This window comes from Anas platyrhynchos, chromosome 1, assembly GCF_047663525.1.
Source record: "Anas platyrhynchos isolate ZD024472 breed Pekin duck chromosome 1, IASCAAS_PekinDuck_T2T, whole genome shotgun sequence".
Classification (NCBI taxonomy): Eukaryota; Metazoa; Chordata; class Aves; order Anseriformes; family Anatidae; genus Anas; species Anas platyrhynchos.
Window position 1 is genome coordinate 203846079 of NC_092587.1, and position 16651 is coordinate 203862729.

Below are 16651 nucleotides of genomic sequence, written 5' to 3' on the forward strand. Positions count from 1 at the left end.
CAGATTCATTTAAAAGAAAAATCATTCTGGGTCGCGCTACCATATTAATATTTATCTGTTTTGCAGAAAGAATTCTCAAAATGAAGTGTTTTTGAAGCAGTTTAACCAAAACTTAGGCCTTCGAAAGCTGCAAAAACCTCACAGCCGCCGCGCCCCCTGCTCGACCACCACAAGAGGGCTCAGCCCCGTTACCACCACGCCGCTTGGGGGGGGGGGGGTGGCATTTAGGGGAGGGCGTTTGCGTTAAAAACACCGATTTTCGTTCAAAATCGTGGTGAAAACAGAGGAAGGAAGGCGGCGGAACCCGTGTGTGAGGGGCGGGCGGGCTCGGCGGAGGGGCTGGCTGAGGCGCAGGGAGGCGGGCGGTCACCTTGGGCGGCCCGGGCGCCATGGCGGCCGTCCCTGAGGAGGCGCGGGGGCTGCCGCCGCCACCGCTGGTGAACAAGATGTCGGCGTGGCTGGGAGGCGCCGGCTGGTTGGCGGCACTGCTGGCCAATGGCTTCAGCCAGCGGCCCCTCCTCACGGCAGGTAGGGGACGGGGGAAGGGGCTGGGGTGTGGGGTTTTGGGGTGGGTTTGGGGTTTGGGAGGGTGAGGGGAGGTGAGGGAGGTAGGGGGGAGAGTGGGTTGGGGGCGTTGGGGAAGGGGGAGTGAGGGGTTGGGGGGGAATGGGGAGGGTTTGGGGGGGGGGTTGAGGGGGAATGGGGAGGGATTTGGGGGGACTGAGGGGGAATAGGGAGGGATTTGGGGGCGATTCTGAGGGGGAATGGGGAAGGATTTGAGGGTCTGAGAGGTAATGGGGAGGACCTAGGGGGGACTCTGAGGGGGAATGTGGAGGATTTAAGGGGGGCTTTGAGGGGTTGGGGAGGGATTTGGGGGGATTCTGTGGGGTAATGGGGAGGGTTTAGGGGGTCTGAGAGGTAATGGGGAGGGATTTGGGGGGTCTGAGGGGGAATAGGGAGGGATTTGGGGGTCTGAGAGGTAATGGGGAGGGTCTGAGGGGCAATGGGGAGGGATTTTGGGGTCTGAGGGGGAACGGGGAGGACCTAAGGGGGACTCCGAGGGGTAATGGGGAGGATTTAAGGGGGGCTTTGAGGGGTTTGGGAGGGATTTGTGGGGATTCTGTGGGGTAATGGGGAGGGATTTGGGGGGGCTGAGGGGTAATGGGGAGGATCTAGGGGGGGCTTTGAGGAGTTCGAGAGGGATTTGGGGGAATTCTGTGGGGTAAAGGGGAGGGACTTGGGGGCGATTCTGAGAGGTAATGGGGATGGATTTGGGGGTCTGAGGGGGAATGGGGAGGACCTAGGGGGGGCTCTGAGGGATTGGGGAGGGATTTGGGGTGCTGAGGGGTAATGAAGAGGGATTTGGGAGAACTGAGGGAGAATGGGGAGAATCTAGGGGGGGCTTTGAGGGGTTGTGGAGGGATTTGGAGGAATTCTGTGGGGTAAAGGGGAGAGATTTGGGGGATCTGAGGGGGACTGGGGAGGGATTTGGGGGGTCTGAGGGGGAATGGGGAGGATCTAGGGGTAATGGGGATGGATTTGGGGGTCTGAGGGGGAATGGGGAGGATCTAAGGGGAGCTTTGAGGGGTTGGGGAAGGATTTGGGGGGCTGAGGGGTAATGGGGGAGGATTTAAGGGGGACTCTGAGGGGTTGGGGGGATTTGGGGGGATTCTGTAGGGTAATGGGGAGGGATTTGGGGGGATCCTGAGGGGATGTGGTGAGGGGTTTAGGAGGTCTCTGAGGGATTTCAGGGGTGTCTGAGGGATATGGGGAGGGATTTGGGGGGATTATGGTAGGTAATGGGGAGGATCTAAGGGTGGCTTTGAGGGGTTGGGGAGGGATTTTGGGGGCTGAGGGGTAATGGGGAGGATTTAGGGGGAATTCTGAGGGGTTGGGGGGATTTGGAGGGATTCTATGAGGTAATGGGGAGGGATCTGGGGGGACTGAGGGGGAATAGGGAGGGATTTGGGGGCGATTCTGAGGGGAAATGGGGAGGGATTTGGGGGGTCTGAGAGGTAATGGGGAGGGTCTGAGGGGGTCTAAGGGGCAATGGGGGGGGATTTGGGGGTCTGAGAGGGAACAGGGAGGACCTAGGGGAGACTCTGAGGGGGAATGGGGAGGATCTAAGGGGGGCTTTGAGGGGTTTGGGAGGGATTTGGGGGGATTCTGTTGGGTAATGGGGAGGGTTTAGGGGGTCTGAGAGGTAATGGGGAGGGTCTGAGGGTCAATGGGGAGGGATTTGGGGGTCTGAGGGGGAACGGGGAGGACCTAAAGGGGACTCTGAGGGGTAATGGGGAGGATTTAAGGGGGACTTTGAGGGGCTGGAGAGGGATTTCGGGGGATTCTGTGGGGTAATGGGGAGGGATTTGGGGGTCTGAGAGGTAATGGGGAGGGATTTGGGGGAATTCTGAGGGGTAATGGCAAGGATCTAAGGGGGATTTTGAGGGGTTGGGGAGGGATTTGGGGGGGTCTGAGGGGTAATGGGGAGGATCTAAGGGAGACTGAGGGGTTAGGGAGGGCTTTGGGGGGATTCTGTGGGGTAATGGGGAGGGATTGGGGGGGCTGATGGGTAGTGGGGAAGGATTTGGGGTGGCACTGAGGGGTAAAAGGGAGGATCTGTGGAGATTTTGATGGGTTGGGCAGGATTTGGGGGGATTCTGAGGGGATGTGAAGGGGTTTAGGAGGACTCTGAGGGATAATAAAGAGGATCTGAGGAGGGTCTGAGGGGTTGGGGAGAGATTTTGGGGGCGTTCTGACGGGTAATGGGGAGAGATTTGGGGACTCAGGGGTAATAGGGAGGATCTAAGGGGGATTTGGGGAATCTGAGGGGTAAGTCTCCTAAGGGAGACTTTGAGGGGTTAGGGAGGGATCTGGGGGGATTCTGTGGGGTAATGAGGAGGTATTTGGGACTGAGGTGGTTTGGGGGATTCTGAGCGATTGGGGGTGATTTGGGGAGATTCTGAGGGGTAGTGGGAGGGATTTCAGGGGGATTGTGAGGGGATGTAAAGGGGTTTAGGAGGACTCTGAGGGATAATGGGGAGGGATTTGGGGGGTCTAAGGGGATGTGGTGAGTTTAGGAGGACTGAGGGGTGATGGGGAGGATTTGAGGGAGGTCTGGAGGATAATGGGGAGGGATTTGGGGGGATTCTGAAGGGTAATTTGTAGGCATTTGGGGGGACTCTGAGGGACACTGGGGAGGGATTTGGGGTATGCCGAGGGGTTGAGTGGTTTGGCAGGGATTCTGAAGGGCCTTGGGGATTTGGGATTCTGAGGGGTGTAGGGCAGGGTTTGGGGAGATTCTGAGGGGATGTGGAGCGGGATCTAGGAGGACTCTGAGGGGTAATGGGGAAGGTTTGGGGGGACTCTGAGGGATATGGAGAGGATTTGAGGGGAATTCAGGGAACTGGGGGGGAACCCTGAGGTGACAGGTGGGGGGGGCGGAATTTGGGGCAACTCTGAGATTTTGGAGGGGGATTTGGGGACAATCTGAAGTGAGGGATCTTTTTTTATTTCTTTTTTTTTGCGTCCTCGATGTCAGATCACCCTTTTTGGCCTTTTCTTTTCCCCTTGCAGGTGTTCACCGCCAGGTTCTCTTCACCACCGTGGGCTGGTTTGCCGGCTACTTCCTCGCCAAGCGCACCGAGTACGTGCACGCCAGGAAGGACCGCGAAATGTTCGAGTACGTCAGGCACCACCCGGAGGACTTCAAGACAGCAGGTTGGTATTTTGGGAAAGACCTCATCCTGCCGTAGCATTTTGGTTAATAAACAAATATATAAATATAACAAGACGTCGATGTGCTGCTTGCAGGTTCTTTTTTGACAACTCAAAATGCTTTTGATGCTTTTTCACGGTATTAATTGTAACAGCAGTCAGCAGTTAGCATCTGAAAGCAGGTATTTTTGTTAAGCTGATCAGCTCGATGACCAACTCTTCCTCTTAATAATTTATTTATATATAAAAATGGCAGAGCCAAACCGAAATAAGCGGATCGACCAAAATTGTGCCAGTAAATGAAAATCCAAGAAAATAACGAATATCGGAAATCACAAAAAATGCCTCAGTAAATAAAAGTTTCGCTAGCAGCTGGGGGCAGAATTGTTTGTTTTCTAATAAAGCACAGCCAGCTGGCTGCCTGTTGGATAATGATGGCATCGTGCTGTGTCAGCGGGCGGCTGCAGACGTAAGGAGGCGTTGCAGAAGTGAGCTCTGCACTTCTGCCCCATGGAAAAGAAATTGCGTGCTCGGTTTGTGCAGCAAGCTAGCTGGTAGCAGGAGGCAGGTTTTTGGTGGCTTGGTAACCTTCTGAACAGGAAAATAGTGCTGGTTTGGGCATTTCAATCTTGAAAATTGATCTCAAATGCTGAACAGGGATTTTCCTAAACCATCTCCTTGCCCCTTGCAGGAAAGAAGAGAATCGGAGAGCTCCTGGAGGACTTCATTCCAATCCGCTGAGGGTTTCCCCAGCAGCTACAAGCCTGCGTCTCACAAAGCATCCTCCCAATTCCATCCTGAGAGCTCCTGCAGGCTGCTCATGGCCTGGGTAAAGAGCTACCCTTCATTTTCACTGAATAAAAGTTAGGATTAAACACAGAGTATTCAGGTTTTTGTTCTTCTGTTACGTTATATCAATATATTTTGTGTTCTTATGTTGGTTTTTCTTTGCCTGGTGGTCAGGATTCAATCTTTCTGCCCTGCTTTGTGGATCCTAAGTCAGCACGTTGACCCCGAACGTGTTCCAGACGTGCTGAGAACCCGCAGCTCTCCTGAATTTCACTGCGGGGTGCTCAGCATGTCTGGAGGTGGGAGTATTTCCAGATGTATTTAAACATTTAGGTCTGGAAATATAAAAAGGTGGAAGAAAATACTGCAGGTGCGGCCATGCCAGGGATCTTTGGAGCTCAGGGCAGGTCACAGCCCCTTCTGGGTGTCCCCCCCATCCTCCCAAATCCCTCTCATGGGGTCACCTCCCCTTGACAAAACCGTCTTTCCCCCCTTGGAGAGGTGGCTCCTGCCTCTCCCCAGCACACGCTGAGCCTTGCGCCGGCTCCCACAGCCCCAAAACCCAAAGTGTCCCCCTCCCAGCTCCCTGGGGCCCCTCTGGGGCCACTTGTCCCAGCCCTGTGCTGGGGCTGCAGACGGACCCCACTGTGGGGTCGGGGCCCCGCTTGTCCCCGTGTCCCACAACACCACAAGCACGCGGCCGCTTCGGAAGAGTCCTTTTATTAGCAAAGAGAGGGGCAAAGGCCCGCGCGGCTCCAGGTACCAGCTGGAACCAGCTCCGCAGAGCTCGGGGCGAGAGCGCAAGGCCGCCGCCTGCCCCCGCCGCCGCCGCTTCTGCTGCTGCTGCTGCTGCTGCTGCTGCTCGTCGCCAAGCGAGAGGAGGGCGCGAGGCGGGCAGCTCCGTGGCGGCCCCGGAGGGCGGCGAGGGCTCTGGCGCTGAGGGTCCGGCCCCACGGCGTTCCCCGCGGGTCCTGGCGCTGGAGGTGGAGGAGCGGGGCTGCGGGAAGAGGCAGAGACGCCGCGTGATGCCCGGGCTCCGCCAGCACCTCCCCGGGGCCCCCCCGGGCTCCGGCCCCCAGCGCTCGCTCACCTGGAGCCCGCGGCGGCTTCACCAGCTGGGCTGCCCGTCGCTGGGGCTGATCTGCTCCAGGATCTGGCTGTACCTGCGCGTCAGGGCCGTGGTGTCCCTGGCCAGGTGGCTGAGGACCTGCTGCAAGCCGGCCAGGTGGTGGGACAGGCGCTCCTCCAGGTTGCCCTCGGCTCCGTCGTCCGGGGCCGCCTCGGCGTCGTCCTCGGCGTCCCCGCTGCCGCCGGGGTCGGTGACGGAGGCCAGGCCTCGCTCCACCACGGGCTTGATGGCCTTGAGGAGCTGGTAGCGCTCATACAGGTCTGTGGGGCCGCCCTCGGGGGCCTCCCCGTCCCGCTCCTGCTGCGGGAAGACCCCTCGCAGCAGGCTGGGGAACATCACCTCCTGCTCCATCTTCTGGGTGGCCGACAAGTACTGCTCCATGGCCTCAGCGCTTCTCCTGCTGCTCCCCGTGTGTCCCACAGAGGCTTTTTATGGGGCCGGGCACGGCCCCGCTCCGCTCTCCTCTCCTCCCCTCTGCTTCCTCCTCCCCTGGCCGGGCTGGGCTCCAGCCCCATGTCCCTGGCTCTGCCCGCGCGTGGCCTTGGCCCCAGCTGGCCCCCGGTGCCGCTGTGTCCCCAGGGTACCCAGAGAGCCGGGTGGCGAGGAGGGGAGGGGATGTGCCGTGCGGCCTCTGCCTGAAGATTTCCCATCCTGCCAAGGCCACTCGGGAGGCTGGGGGTGTCACTGCCGCTGGGGTGGCTTTGGCTGGGGCTCGGTGGCCGCACTGTGTCCCTGGCTCTGCTCCCCCTGCCCCAGCGGTGCTGCTGCCACCCAGGGGGACGTCCCCTCTGCCCCCGTGCCTGTCCCCCACTGTCCCATTGGGGCCACGGGTGTTGAGCAAGGCCCTGAGGCAGCCAAGGCTCAGGGGGACACACAGGGGGACACCACCTCCTGCTCCCCACCCCCTGGGCTGAGCGTTGTCCTCCTGGGCTGCTGCGGGGCTCGGGGCAGCTGATGGGGTCTCAGCAACCCAAGGATGGTCCCTGGCACCGCAGCGTGTCTGTCCCCATGTGCCGGGGGTGCTGCTTTCAGGGAACGTGGAAAAAGCCAAGATCAGAGCAGGGCTGAAGTTCTGCTGAGCTCCCACCGGGACCATGCCCGGCGGTGGCGCCTGGCGCTTGCAACAGGGCCAAAGGCCGGGCTGCCAGGGAGTGTGGCAACCCGCTCCTATTTTGGGATCAGCCACAGGGTCCTTTGGCCCTTTGGCAGCCCTCGCCGGTAGCAGCTCTGCCCCGCATGCACACCGCGGGACGCTCTGCCCCACGCGCTCTCACGCTGGGGCCCCGTGGCCTCCCCCACCTCTTCCCCTAAACGGACCTAAACGTGCCCCTAAAGGACCAGGGGCTGGAGACCCCAAGGCACAGGACCCTGAGTAGCTGCTGGGGTCGGGCCACAAAAATATTGAGCAGAGTGGGCACAAAGGAGTCCATGGACCCTCATGGGATGCACCCAGGGGTGCTGAGGGAGCTGGCAGGTGGCGATGCAACAAGGGGAAATCGTGCCTGAACTAGTCGAGATGCTGCTAAAAGGAAATCACCAGCTTGATGGGAGAGGAGGGAGCAGTGGATTTTGTCTCACTGGACTTCTATAGGGCTTTGACGCTGTCCCCATAACATCCCCATGGAGTCGCTGCTGAAGTAGGGGAAGGGGGAGAGGCCAGTGAGGGGTTTCAAAAACCAGCTGAATGGCTGCACCCAGAGAGGGTGGCAGGGGAGCAAAGTCCTGCTGGAAAATGGACACACGTGGAGCACCCCGTGGGCAGTATGGACCCAGCTGTGTTTGACAACTTCAGTAAGGATCCGGGCGGCCCCGCAGATTGCAGCCTCAGCAAGTTTGCTGATGCCATGGCACGGGGAGGAGCGGCAGGTTGGGCACAGGGCCCCACAGCCATGAGGACGTGGCCAGGCCGGGAGGTGGGCTGAGAAACATCTCCTGGAGCTCAGTGAGGGGAAGCACAAAGCCCTGGCACCACAGGGACACACTGCTGCCCAACCCCAGCAGCCACTCGGGGTCCTGTGCTTTGAGGTCTCCAGCCCCTGGTCCTTTAGGGGCATGTTTAGGTCCGTTTAGGGGAAGAGGTGGGGGTGGCCACAGGGCCCTGGCGTGAGAGCGCGTGGGGCAGAGCGTCCCGCGGTGTGCATGCGGGGCAGAGCTGCTACCGGCGAGGGCTGCCAAAGGGCCAAAGGACCCCGTGGCCGATCCCAAAATAGGAGCGGGTTGCCACACTCCCTGGCAGCCCGGCCTTTGGCCCTGTTGCAAGAGCCAGGCGCCGCCGCCGGGCATGGTCCCGGTGGGATCTCAGCAGAACTTCAGCCCTGCTCTGATCTTGGACTTTTCCCTGCGAGCAGCACCCCCAGCACATGGGGACGGACACGCTGCGGTGCCAGGGACCACCCTTGGGTTGCTGAGTCCCCATCAGCTGCCCCGAGCCCCACAGCAGCCCAGGAGGACAATGTTCAGCCTGGGGGTGGGGAGCAGGAGCTGGTGTCCCCCTGGGTGTCCCCCTGTCACCTCTGTGCCTTGGCTGCCTCAGGGCCTTGCTCAACACCCATGGCCCCAACGGGACGGTGGGGGACAGGCACGGGGGCAGAGGGGACGTCCCCCTGGGCGGCAGCAGCACCGCTGGGGCAGGGGGAGCAGAGCCAGGGACACAGTGCGGCCACCGAGCCCCAGCCAAAGCCACCCCAGAGGCAGTGACACCCCCAGCCTCCCGAGTGGCCTTGGCGGGATGGGAAATCTTCAGGCGGAGGCTGCACGGCACCTCCCCTCCCCTCCTCGCCACCCGGCTCTCTGGGTACCCTGGGGACACGGTGGCACCGGGGGCCAGCTGGGGCCAAGGCCACGCGCGGGCAGAGCCAGGGACATGGGGCTGGAGCCCAGCCCGGCCAGGGGAGGAGGAAACAGAGGGGAGGAGAGGGGAGCGGAGCGGGGCTGTGCCCGGCCCCATAAAAAGCCTCTGTGGGACACACGGGCAGCAGCAGGAGAAGCGCTGAGGCCATGGAGCAGTACTTGTCGGCCACCCAGAAGATGGAGCAGGAGGTGATGTTCCCCAGCCTGCTACGAGGGGTCTTCCCGCAGCAGGAGCGGGACGGGGAGGCCCCCGAGGGCGGCCCCACAGACCTGTACGAGCGCTACCAGCTCCTCAAGGCCATCAAGCCCGTGGTGGAGCGAGGCCTGGCCTCCGTCACCGACCCCGGCAGCAGCGGGGACGCCGAGGACGACGCCGAGGCGGCCGCGGACGACGGAGCTGAGGGCAACCTGGAGGAGCGCCTGTCCCACCACCTGGCCGGCTTGCAGCAGGTCCTCAGCCACCTGGCCAGGGACACCACGGCCCTGACGCGCAGGTACAGCCAGATCCTGGAGCAGATCAGCCCCAGCGATGGGCAGCCCAGCTGGTGAAGCCGCCGCGGGCTCCAGGTGAGCGAGCGCTGGGGGCCGGAGCCCGGGGGGGCCCCGGGGAGGTGCTGGCAGAGCCCGGGCATCACGCGGCGTCTCTGCCTCTTCCCCCAGCCCCGCTCCTCCACCTCCAGCGCCAGGACCCGTGGGGAACGCCGTGGGGCCGGATCCTCAGCGCCAGAGCCCTCGCTGCCCTCCGGGGCCGCCACGGAGCCGCCCGCCTCGCGCCCTCCTCTCGCTTGGCGACGAGCAGCAGCAGCAGCAGCAGCAGCAGCAGAAGCGGTGGCAGCGGGGGCAGGCGGCGGCCTCGCGCTCTCGCCCCGAGCTCTGCGGAGCTGGTTCCAGCTGGTACCTGGAGCCGCGCGGGCCTTTGCCCCTCTCTTTGCTAATAAAAGGACTCTTGCGAAGCGGCCGCGTGCTTGTGGTGTTGTGGGACACGGGGACAAGCGGGGCCCCGACCCCACAGTGGGGTCCGTCTGCAGCCCCAGCACAGGGCTGGGACAAGTGGCCCCGGAGAGGGGCCCCAGGGAGCTGGGAGGGGGACACTTTGGGTTTTGGGGCTGTGGGAGCCAGCGTGAGGCTCAGCGTGTGCTGGGGAGAGGCAGGAACCACCTCTCCAAGGGGGGAAAGACGGTTTTGTCAAGGGGAGGTGACCCCATGAGAGGGATTTGGGAGGATGGGGGGACACCCAGAAGGGGCTGTGACCTGCCCCGAGCCCCAAAGGAGCACTCCACAGCAGATCAAGCCCTCACCACCACGGCATGGGCTCTGCTCTGCTGGAGGTGACCCCATAAGGAGGGCTGACCCCAGAAGGAGGGCCAACCCCATAAGGAGGGATGATCCCATGATGAAGGTTGACCCCATGAGGAGTGCTGATCCCATAAGGTGGGCTGACCCCATGAAGAAGGCTGACCCCATAAGGAGGGATGACCCCACAATGAGGGATTACCCCATGAGGAGGGATGACCCTATAAGGAGGGATGACCCCATAAGGAGGGATGACCCAATGAGGAGGGATGACCCTGTTAGGAGGGCTGACCCCATAAGGATGGCTGACCCCACAAGGAGAGCTGATGCCAGAAGGAGGGCCAACCCCACAAGGAGGGATGACCCCACAAGGAGGGATGACCCCATGAGGAAGGTTGACCCCATGAGGAAGGTTGACCCCAGAACGAGGGCTGACCCCATACGGAGGGCTGACCCCATAAGGAGGCTGGAAACAAGGCAGGAGCTGGGAGGGAGCGGGCAGGCAGCAGCCCCGTGCAGGATCCATGGGTTATGGAGCAGGGTGGGGGTGACAGAAGCAGCAGAATGGGGATTCAGTGGGGTCACCTCCAGCCCTTACAGGTGAGCAAGGAGGTGCCTGCATGGCACCGCCATGGAGAAATCCCCTAAATTCGGGACAGATCTGTGTCCCATGCACTTCCTCATCCTGGCACAGCTGTGGGTTTCTGTCTGATCCCCAACCATGGGGTGGTGACGCGGGGAGGCGCTGAAGCTGTCCTGTGGCAATGAGATCTGGGGAAAAAGAAGAAATCTGGGGAGAAAAGTCCCGTGGGGAGTGGGAGATCCACCAGGGGGCCGCGCTGCCATACAGAGGGACCTGGACAGGCTGGGGAGGTGGGCTGAGAAATATCTCCTGGAGCTCAGGGAGGGGAAACTGGTCAGAACCAGCCCTGGACCCCCCAGCACCACGTGGACCCGCAGGTGCCCGAGCCCAGGAGCCACGCGGGGTGCTTGGGGGGGGAATGTCCCCGCGGTCATTCACCCACCCGGAGCAGGAGGACGGGGGCTGAGTGAGGGGGAGGAGGTGGCAGCGCGGTGAGGAAGGCTGAGCCCAGCTCAGGCGATGCTCCTGGCTCAGGATTTTGGGTTGGCAGCTGGAGAAGCTCCCGGTGCCCTGGGCAGGGTCCCGTCAGGGCATCCGGAGAGCTCAGCACCGCTGATGAACGTGACTGATAAGGGCCCCAAGATGTTCCAGGCAGGGGCTGTGACCTGCCACCAGCTCCAAAGGTCCCTGGGCAGCACCCCACAGCAGATCAGGCCCCCTCCACCACGGCAGGGGATGCTGCAACAGCCCCCGTTGCCACTGCTCACAGAGATTTACCCCAAAAGGACTGCAGCGTTGGGTTCTCAGCCTCACACCGGGAACTGATCCCAAAATCGGTGAGCTGAGTGTACAGACACGAGCGGGAACACAGGGGACAACCCGCAGTGCTGGACCAAAGACTTCCAGCCCCCTGCCTGGTGCCCTGCTGTCACCAGTGCCACCGAATCCCAACCGAACCCACCCCAAAAGGCAGCATGAAGCAGCCCAAGAGCCATCCAGCTCCCTGGGCACCCGGGGACACGGCGGCACCGGGGCCAAGTGGGGCTAAGGGCACAGCCAGGGACATGGGGCTGGAGCCCAGCCTGGCCAGGGGAGGAGGAAGCAGAGGGGAGGAGAGGGGAGCAGAGCATAAAAAGCCCCTGCGGGACACACGGGCAGCAGCAGAAGCGCTGAGGCCATGGAGCAGTACTTCTCAGCCACCCAGAAGATGGAGCAGGAGGTGATGTTCCCCAGCCTGCTGCGAGGGGTCTTCCCGCAGCAGGAGCGGGACGGGGAGGCCCCTGAGGGCGGCCCCACGGACCTGTACGAGCGCTACCAGCTCCTCAAGGCCATCAAGCCCGTGGTGGAGCGAGGCCTGGCCTCCGTCACCGACCCCGGCAGCAGCGGGGACGCCGAGGGTGACACCGAGGTGGCCCCGGATGACGGAGCCGAGGGCAACCTGGAGGAGCGCCTGTCCCACCACGTGAACGGCCTGCAGCAGGTCCTCACCGACCTGACCAAAAACACCAAAGCCCTGACGCGCAGGTACAGCCAGATCCTGGAGCAGATCAACCTCAGCGACGATCAGTCCAGCTCGTGAGCCTGCACCCCCGCCAGCCTCCGAGGTAAGAGTTTTGGGAGATGAGGAGCCCGAGGAGGAGCCGGCCAAGGGGTGGCACAGTGTCATCTCCTTGCCCCATCAGCTGGGCGTCTTCCCAGCGTTTGCATCACTCCCCCAAACCCCAGAAGTTTTGAGCCTTCGTTTTGAGCCCTTTGTTGCTCAACAGCTCCTCCAGTGTTTGTCCTGCTCAGTTGCCAACTGGCACAGGGCTGTGCCGCTGGACAAAGGTCACTTAGCGAGCTCCAAGTTGTCCCCAAAGCCCCCAGCTTGCAGTTTAGGCAATGTCTGGCTCCTGCTGGGCGGACTCCAAATATCCCAAAGCATCTTCAGGGAGGAAGGGGCCGGGTGCTTGGAGGACCCCGAGTTTTGGTCTGCAGGAGCTGCCAGACACTGGTGCTTCAGCTGCTTCTCCTTCCTCTCGGAGGAAAACCATAGGATTAATTTTTCAGGGAGTAAATTGGCCCTTTTGGGTCTCCAGATGTCTAAATGAGACGTGCCATCAGCTACCTCAATCCTCCCTTAGCCTGGAAAACAAAGCCAGGCTCTGGGCTGGTAGGACTTCAATCCCTCAGTCCCTTTGGCCCCTGTACCCAACCCCAACCACGGGCTCAGCACCCAACAGAGCTCTGACAGCGCAAGCATACAGAAAAGATGCCCTGAACAACAACACCAACCCTAATTTTGGACAAAATTCAACCAAGGATGAGGTCTTTCCAACCAAACCACCTCCGTTTTCCCCGCAGGATGCTCTGACGTCCACGGCCCAGCGGCAGCTTTTCTCCTGCGCCAAGTCCCACCGAGGAACGTCCTCTGTGACCAGCGCTGAGCTCGGCCGCCGGCCCGCCGGGCGCTGCCTGGACCAGCCAAGCTGCCCCGCGGCCGATCCCGCCGGCTTCGTCTCACCTCCGTGCCCTGAAGGTGAAATTTCCCTGCAGCAGGGCAGAAGCAAGCGTTCAGTGTTATCGCTCTGTATAAGGCATCTGTAACTTTGAAGCAAGGCTTTTATTTTATTTTATGTTATGTTATTTTATTTTTGCGTGTGTCTAAATTACCTCCCCACTGGTCTCTGATGATGTAACCCAAGGGTGGTCTGAAATAAAATGCAAAGCCTCAAGCAAGTGTGAACGTGTGTTTTATACGGGCTGATCCCTTCCCTTCCCTTCCCTTCCCTTCCCTTCCCTTCCCTTCCCTTCCCTTCCCTTCCCTTCCCTTCCCTTCCCTTCCCTTCCCTTCCCTTCCCTTCCCTTCCCTTCCCTTCCCTTCCCTTCCCTTCCCTTCCCTTCCCTTCCCTTCCCTTCCCTTCCCTTCCCTTCCCTTCCCTTCCCTTCCCTTCCCTTCCCTTCCCTTCCCTTCCCTTCATGTCTCACATTATTCCTCAAGGGAATAAATTATTTTTGCTCACCCTGTAGCCAGGCAGGGCTTCACCAGCTATTAAAACAAAAAATTACCTCTTTTATTCTGTTCCCCTAGATTAAAACAGGCGAGGAACCGGGCTGCATTAATAGCAACCAGGCAATTAAGCAACCAGCTGCTTTCGATGGCATCTTGGGGGCTTTCCAAGGCCACCTCAGACACCTCCTCAGCCCTCAGCCACACATTCCCCAGGCACGCAGAGGTGGGTGGAGGAGATAAAGGACTGGAAGTGTTGCTGGTGTTTGCTCAGCGCCCGGCTGTTTGATTTAGGAGTGGCTCCTGGAGCTGCCCAGTGGCGCAGGAGCTATTTCGCAGCAGTCCTGGAGCAAACTGCTGCTGGTTTTGCTTTTTGGCCACGCTGTGCCTTGTTCCACGAGGCTGGAGGTGTCCCCAGTCCTGGTGTCCTATTGCCTGGCTCTTGAATCATAGAATCACAGAATCGTCTAGGTTGGGAGAGCCCTCCAAGATCACCCCATCCAACCTCTGACCTAACCCCAACCACTCCTCCACTAAACCATGTCACTAAGTCCAACATCTCAACGTTTTTTGAAGACCTCCAGGGATGGTGACTCCACCACCTCCCCGGGCAGCCCATCCCAACGCCTCACAACCCTTTTGGTGAAGAATTTCTTCCTAATATCCAACCTAAACCTCCCCTGGTGCAACTTTAGCCCGTTCCCTCTCATCCTGTCCCCAGCTTTCCATGGAAATCTCCTTCCCTGCGATGCCCTGGAGCACGTGGGTCATGGAAACAGGGCTCTTGAGGTGCCCTCTGCACCAGTTGATGACTCCAACATGACACGAAGGGTGGAGATCAGCCCTGGAGCACCTCCTACACGGAGCAAAGTGCCTTCATCTCCTCGAGTGACTTCTACACCAGGCAAAAGGGAACCCAAGGCCAACAGGAGCCGCTCAGTGCTGCTTCCAAGCTGCTTCCCCACGTCCAAGCTTCTCATTTCCCTCTCTGTTTTCACAGCTGCTTTCCGTAATCGTTCCATTATTTTTTTTTCCCCTCGGATATTTACTTGCAGAGGGGTATAAAACCCAGATAGGAATGCCGTCGACCTAATTCTCTGTAACAGAAGCTGCCTGCTGGATGTGTTAACGAAATAAATCTGGTAAAAAATTCTTGCACGGGCAACACTGCTTTCCAATCCGATGTACGAACGAGCACAGAGCTCTTCCAGCTCATTGTTGCGTGCCTATTTATACAATTTTCAGAACCACATATTTATTCCCCACGAAGCCATTGTCAAGTTGCTCGTTCCTCGGCAGACACCGAGTTATTTAACATGATTATTTTTGTCGCTCAATTATTTTTTTAATTACTTTTGTGGTCGCTTGTGTACAGGGTAATCCTTTCAGGCAATGCAAGGACGGTCCCTTGGAGTCTTGGAGATGTTCTTCTGCCATTCGAAAGCTGGGGACGGTGGGAGATCTACTTTTGAAGTGTCTACAGGAGAAATGTGATAGCTGTTGGCGACCTTCCCTTTGAGAACAGGAAGGGATCTATGACACTCTGAGCTTCTCACTAAGCTCTACGCAGTGGTGCCCCCAAATCCATCAAACCTGCAGGTTTTCTCTTCCCAGCTCAGTGCAACCATTGGAAAAGCCTAGCAGAGATCCTGGGTGGAAATTCCAGCTCAATCCAAAGAAAAATCCATCCCTCAAAGGGAGAAACCCCGCTAACCCCACTGAAACAGCATGGTGGTGGTCAAAGCCTCCCAATGGGTGTGGAGCAGCAGTGGAGCTACAATAGGGCTGCTGGTTGTGGGAATCCCAAAACCCTGGTCGCTCCAGGCTATGGAGACATTCACCCTCTTGGCTTTTTACTTCTTTCCCGAGGGAAGAATGAAATTAAACCAGCCTGGGCTGGGTTTTACCAGCAGCGTGGAGCGCTGAGATCCCATTTCTGCCTTTCAGTGCTTGCTCCCCACCCACCGCTCTCCCCAGCGTTGCTGTGGCTGTGGGGTAAAAGGAGGGACACGAGCGCCTGTTTCCACTTAGTGCAGGCTCAGGGGGCTTGGATGCAGTCAGATGCTGCCCTGCAAAACCTTCCTCGACTGGGACAGCAAGCAGATCGGATGTGTGGCCCCAGTAATTCACGAAGGATTTGGTGTGACTGCCAAAAAAAGGCACCAAATCCCCGTGGGTAAGCAGTGATGTGCCAAGGGTTTGGGCTGCGAGAAAGTTTTTCCTTCAGGACCCTTTTTAGATCAGATGACTTTGGCACTTTAAAGTGGATCCTCACCAAAAAGGAGAACAAAAAAAAATATCCAACTGGGAGTAATTTGCATAGCAGGACTGAGAAATGCCATCTTCAAGCAAGTCGTGCAGCTGGCGGGATTAAAAAGTCCCAGAAGAAGCACGAATAAAAACAATCAGATTTTCTACATACACGGTGACCTCCAGCCAAATATCTCAAAATGCTGATTCTAGGATGTCAGCTAATTCCTCTTGCTGAGCTGGCGAGGATCTGTGTTGTGGCACTGAAGGTTTGTTGTCTCTTCTCTCATCAGCCACCCTCAATTCTGGCACGCGGAAATCTTCGAGGCAAGGTGTTGCACGAAGCAGCCTCTTCTACTGCTCTTCAGCATCTGGGTCCAGCTTTGATGGAGCCTTGAATGAGGACTGGATTTGTTGTAAAGGTGAGCGGGTAGAGGAGATGAAGCCTTTTATTAGACTGATGGACAAAGCTGGAAAAAAAGAGGCAAGCTGAAACAGAAGCTGAGAGACCTGAGGAAGCCTCCTGTGCCCCAAAGCCTGCACGTTTTTATCCATCTCCAGCAAAAACTCCTCTTAGCTTTGGACAACCACGTCCAGTTTGGCCAATAACGAAACAAAGACACAGAAGCGATGAGTGGCCTTAGGACAAATCTGTAAGCAACAGGGGACCCCGAAACACTGAATTTTTTTAAAAAAAGAAAAGGAATGAACAGATTTCCTTGTGGGTGTTTCAGTTTTGTGGGAAACAGCCCCACCGCCACGCAACCTGTGGTGTTTCCCACTTCTGATCTTTGCTGAGCACGGGATATCTGAGACCAACACGCTGCGCAAAAAAGATACCGACCAAATCTTTCCGGCCCGATTGCAAAGAATGGTTCAGGCTCCAGCAGAGATTCGGGTTTGGTCCTGTTTACCCTGCACGAATTACTCAGAAGCCGGGGTTTGTATTGGCAACAAGGGAAATAACACCGCCTGGGCCAGATGGTAGGCACCCCGAGCCGACAGCGGCATCGGATACAATAGCGGCATTGGTGAGATGGTTTGGGGCCAAAAA

The 16651-nt window shown here is 58.9% G+C and overlaps 4 protein-coding genes across 5 annotated transcripts; 3 read left to right on the plus strand and 1 right to left on the minus strand.

Moving 5' to 3' along the window:
• Positions 1-308: 308 nt before the first annotated feature.
• Positions 309-4595, plus strand: NDUFC2 (NADH:ubiquinone oxidoreductase subunit C2). The gene is made up of 3 exons (XM_038177753.2): positions 309-528; positions 3574-3717; positions 4406-4595. The coding sequence occupies exons 1-3, from the start codon at positions 390-392 to the stop codon at positions 4453-4455; spliced, it is 333 nt and encodes a 110-aa protein (XP_038033681.1). The 5' UTR covers positions 309-389; the 3' UTR covers positions 4456-4595.
• Positions 4596-5207: 612 nt separating this feature from the next.
• On the minus strand, positions 5208-6050 carry LOC119716675 (mid1-interacting protein 1A-like). 2 transcript variants are annotated; one of them, XM_072033078.1, is made up of 2 exons: positions 5594-6050; positions 5208-5480 (listed from the first exon to the last, which is right to left on the minus strand). In XM_072033078.1, exon 1 carries the CDS (start codon positions 6011-6013, stop codon positions 5612-5614), a length of 402 nt encoding a protein of 133 aa, XP_071889179.1. In that variant the 5' UTR covers positions 6014-6050; the 3' UTR covers positions 5208-5480; positions 5594-5611. The 2 variants fall into 2 exon arrangements, with proteins under 2 accessions (XP_071889179.1, XP_038033675.2); XM_038177747.2 differs by having other exon boundaries at positions 5208-5500.
• A 2538-nt stretch (positions 6051-8588) lies between these two features.
• On the plus strand, positions 8589-9435 carry LOC113844954 (mid1-interacting protein 1A). Its single transcript, XM_027466744.3, has 2 exons — positions 8589-9049; positions 9143-9435. Exon 1 carries the CDS (start codon positions 8630-8632, stop codon positions 9029-9031), a length of 402 nt encoding a protein of 133 aa, XP_027322545.3. The 5' UTR covers positions 8589-8629; the 3' UTR covers positions 9032-9049; positions 9143-9435.
• A 2079-nt stretch (positions 9436-11514) lies between these two features.
• Positions 11515-13070, plus strand: LOC101793166 (mid1-interacting protein 1-B-like). Its single transcript, NM_001310812.1, is given in 2 exon segments — positions 11515-11962; positions 12702-13070. A coding segment is annotated over 1 exon segment (402 nt). The 5' UTR covers positions 11515-11535; the 3' UTR covers positions 11938-11962; positions 12702-13070.
• Positions 13071-16651: the final 3581 nt, after the last annotated feature.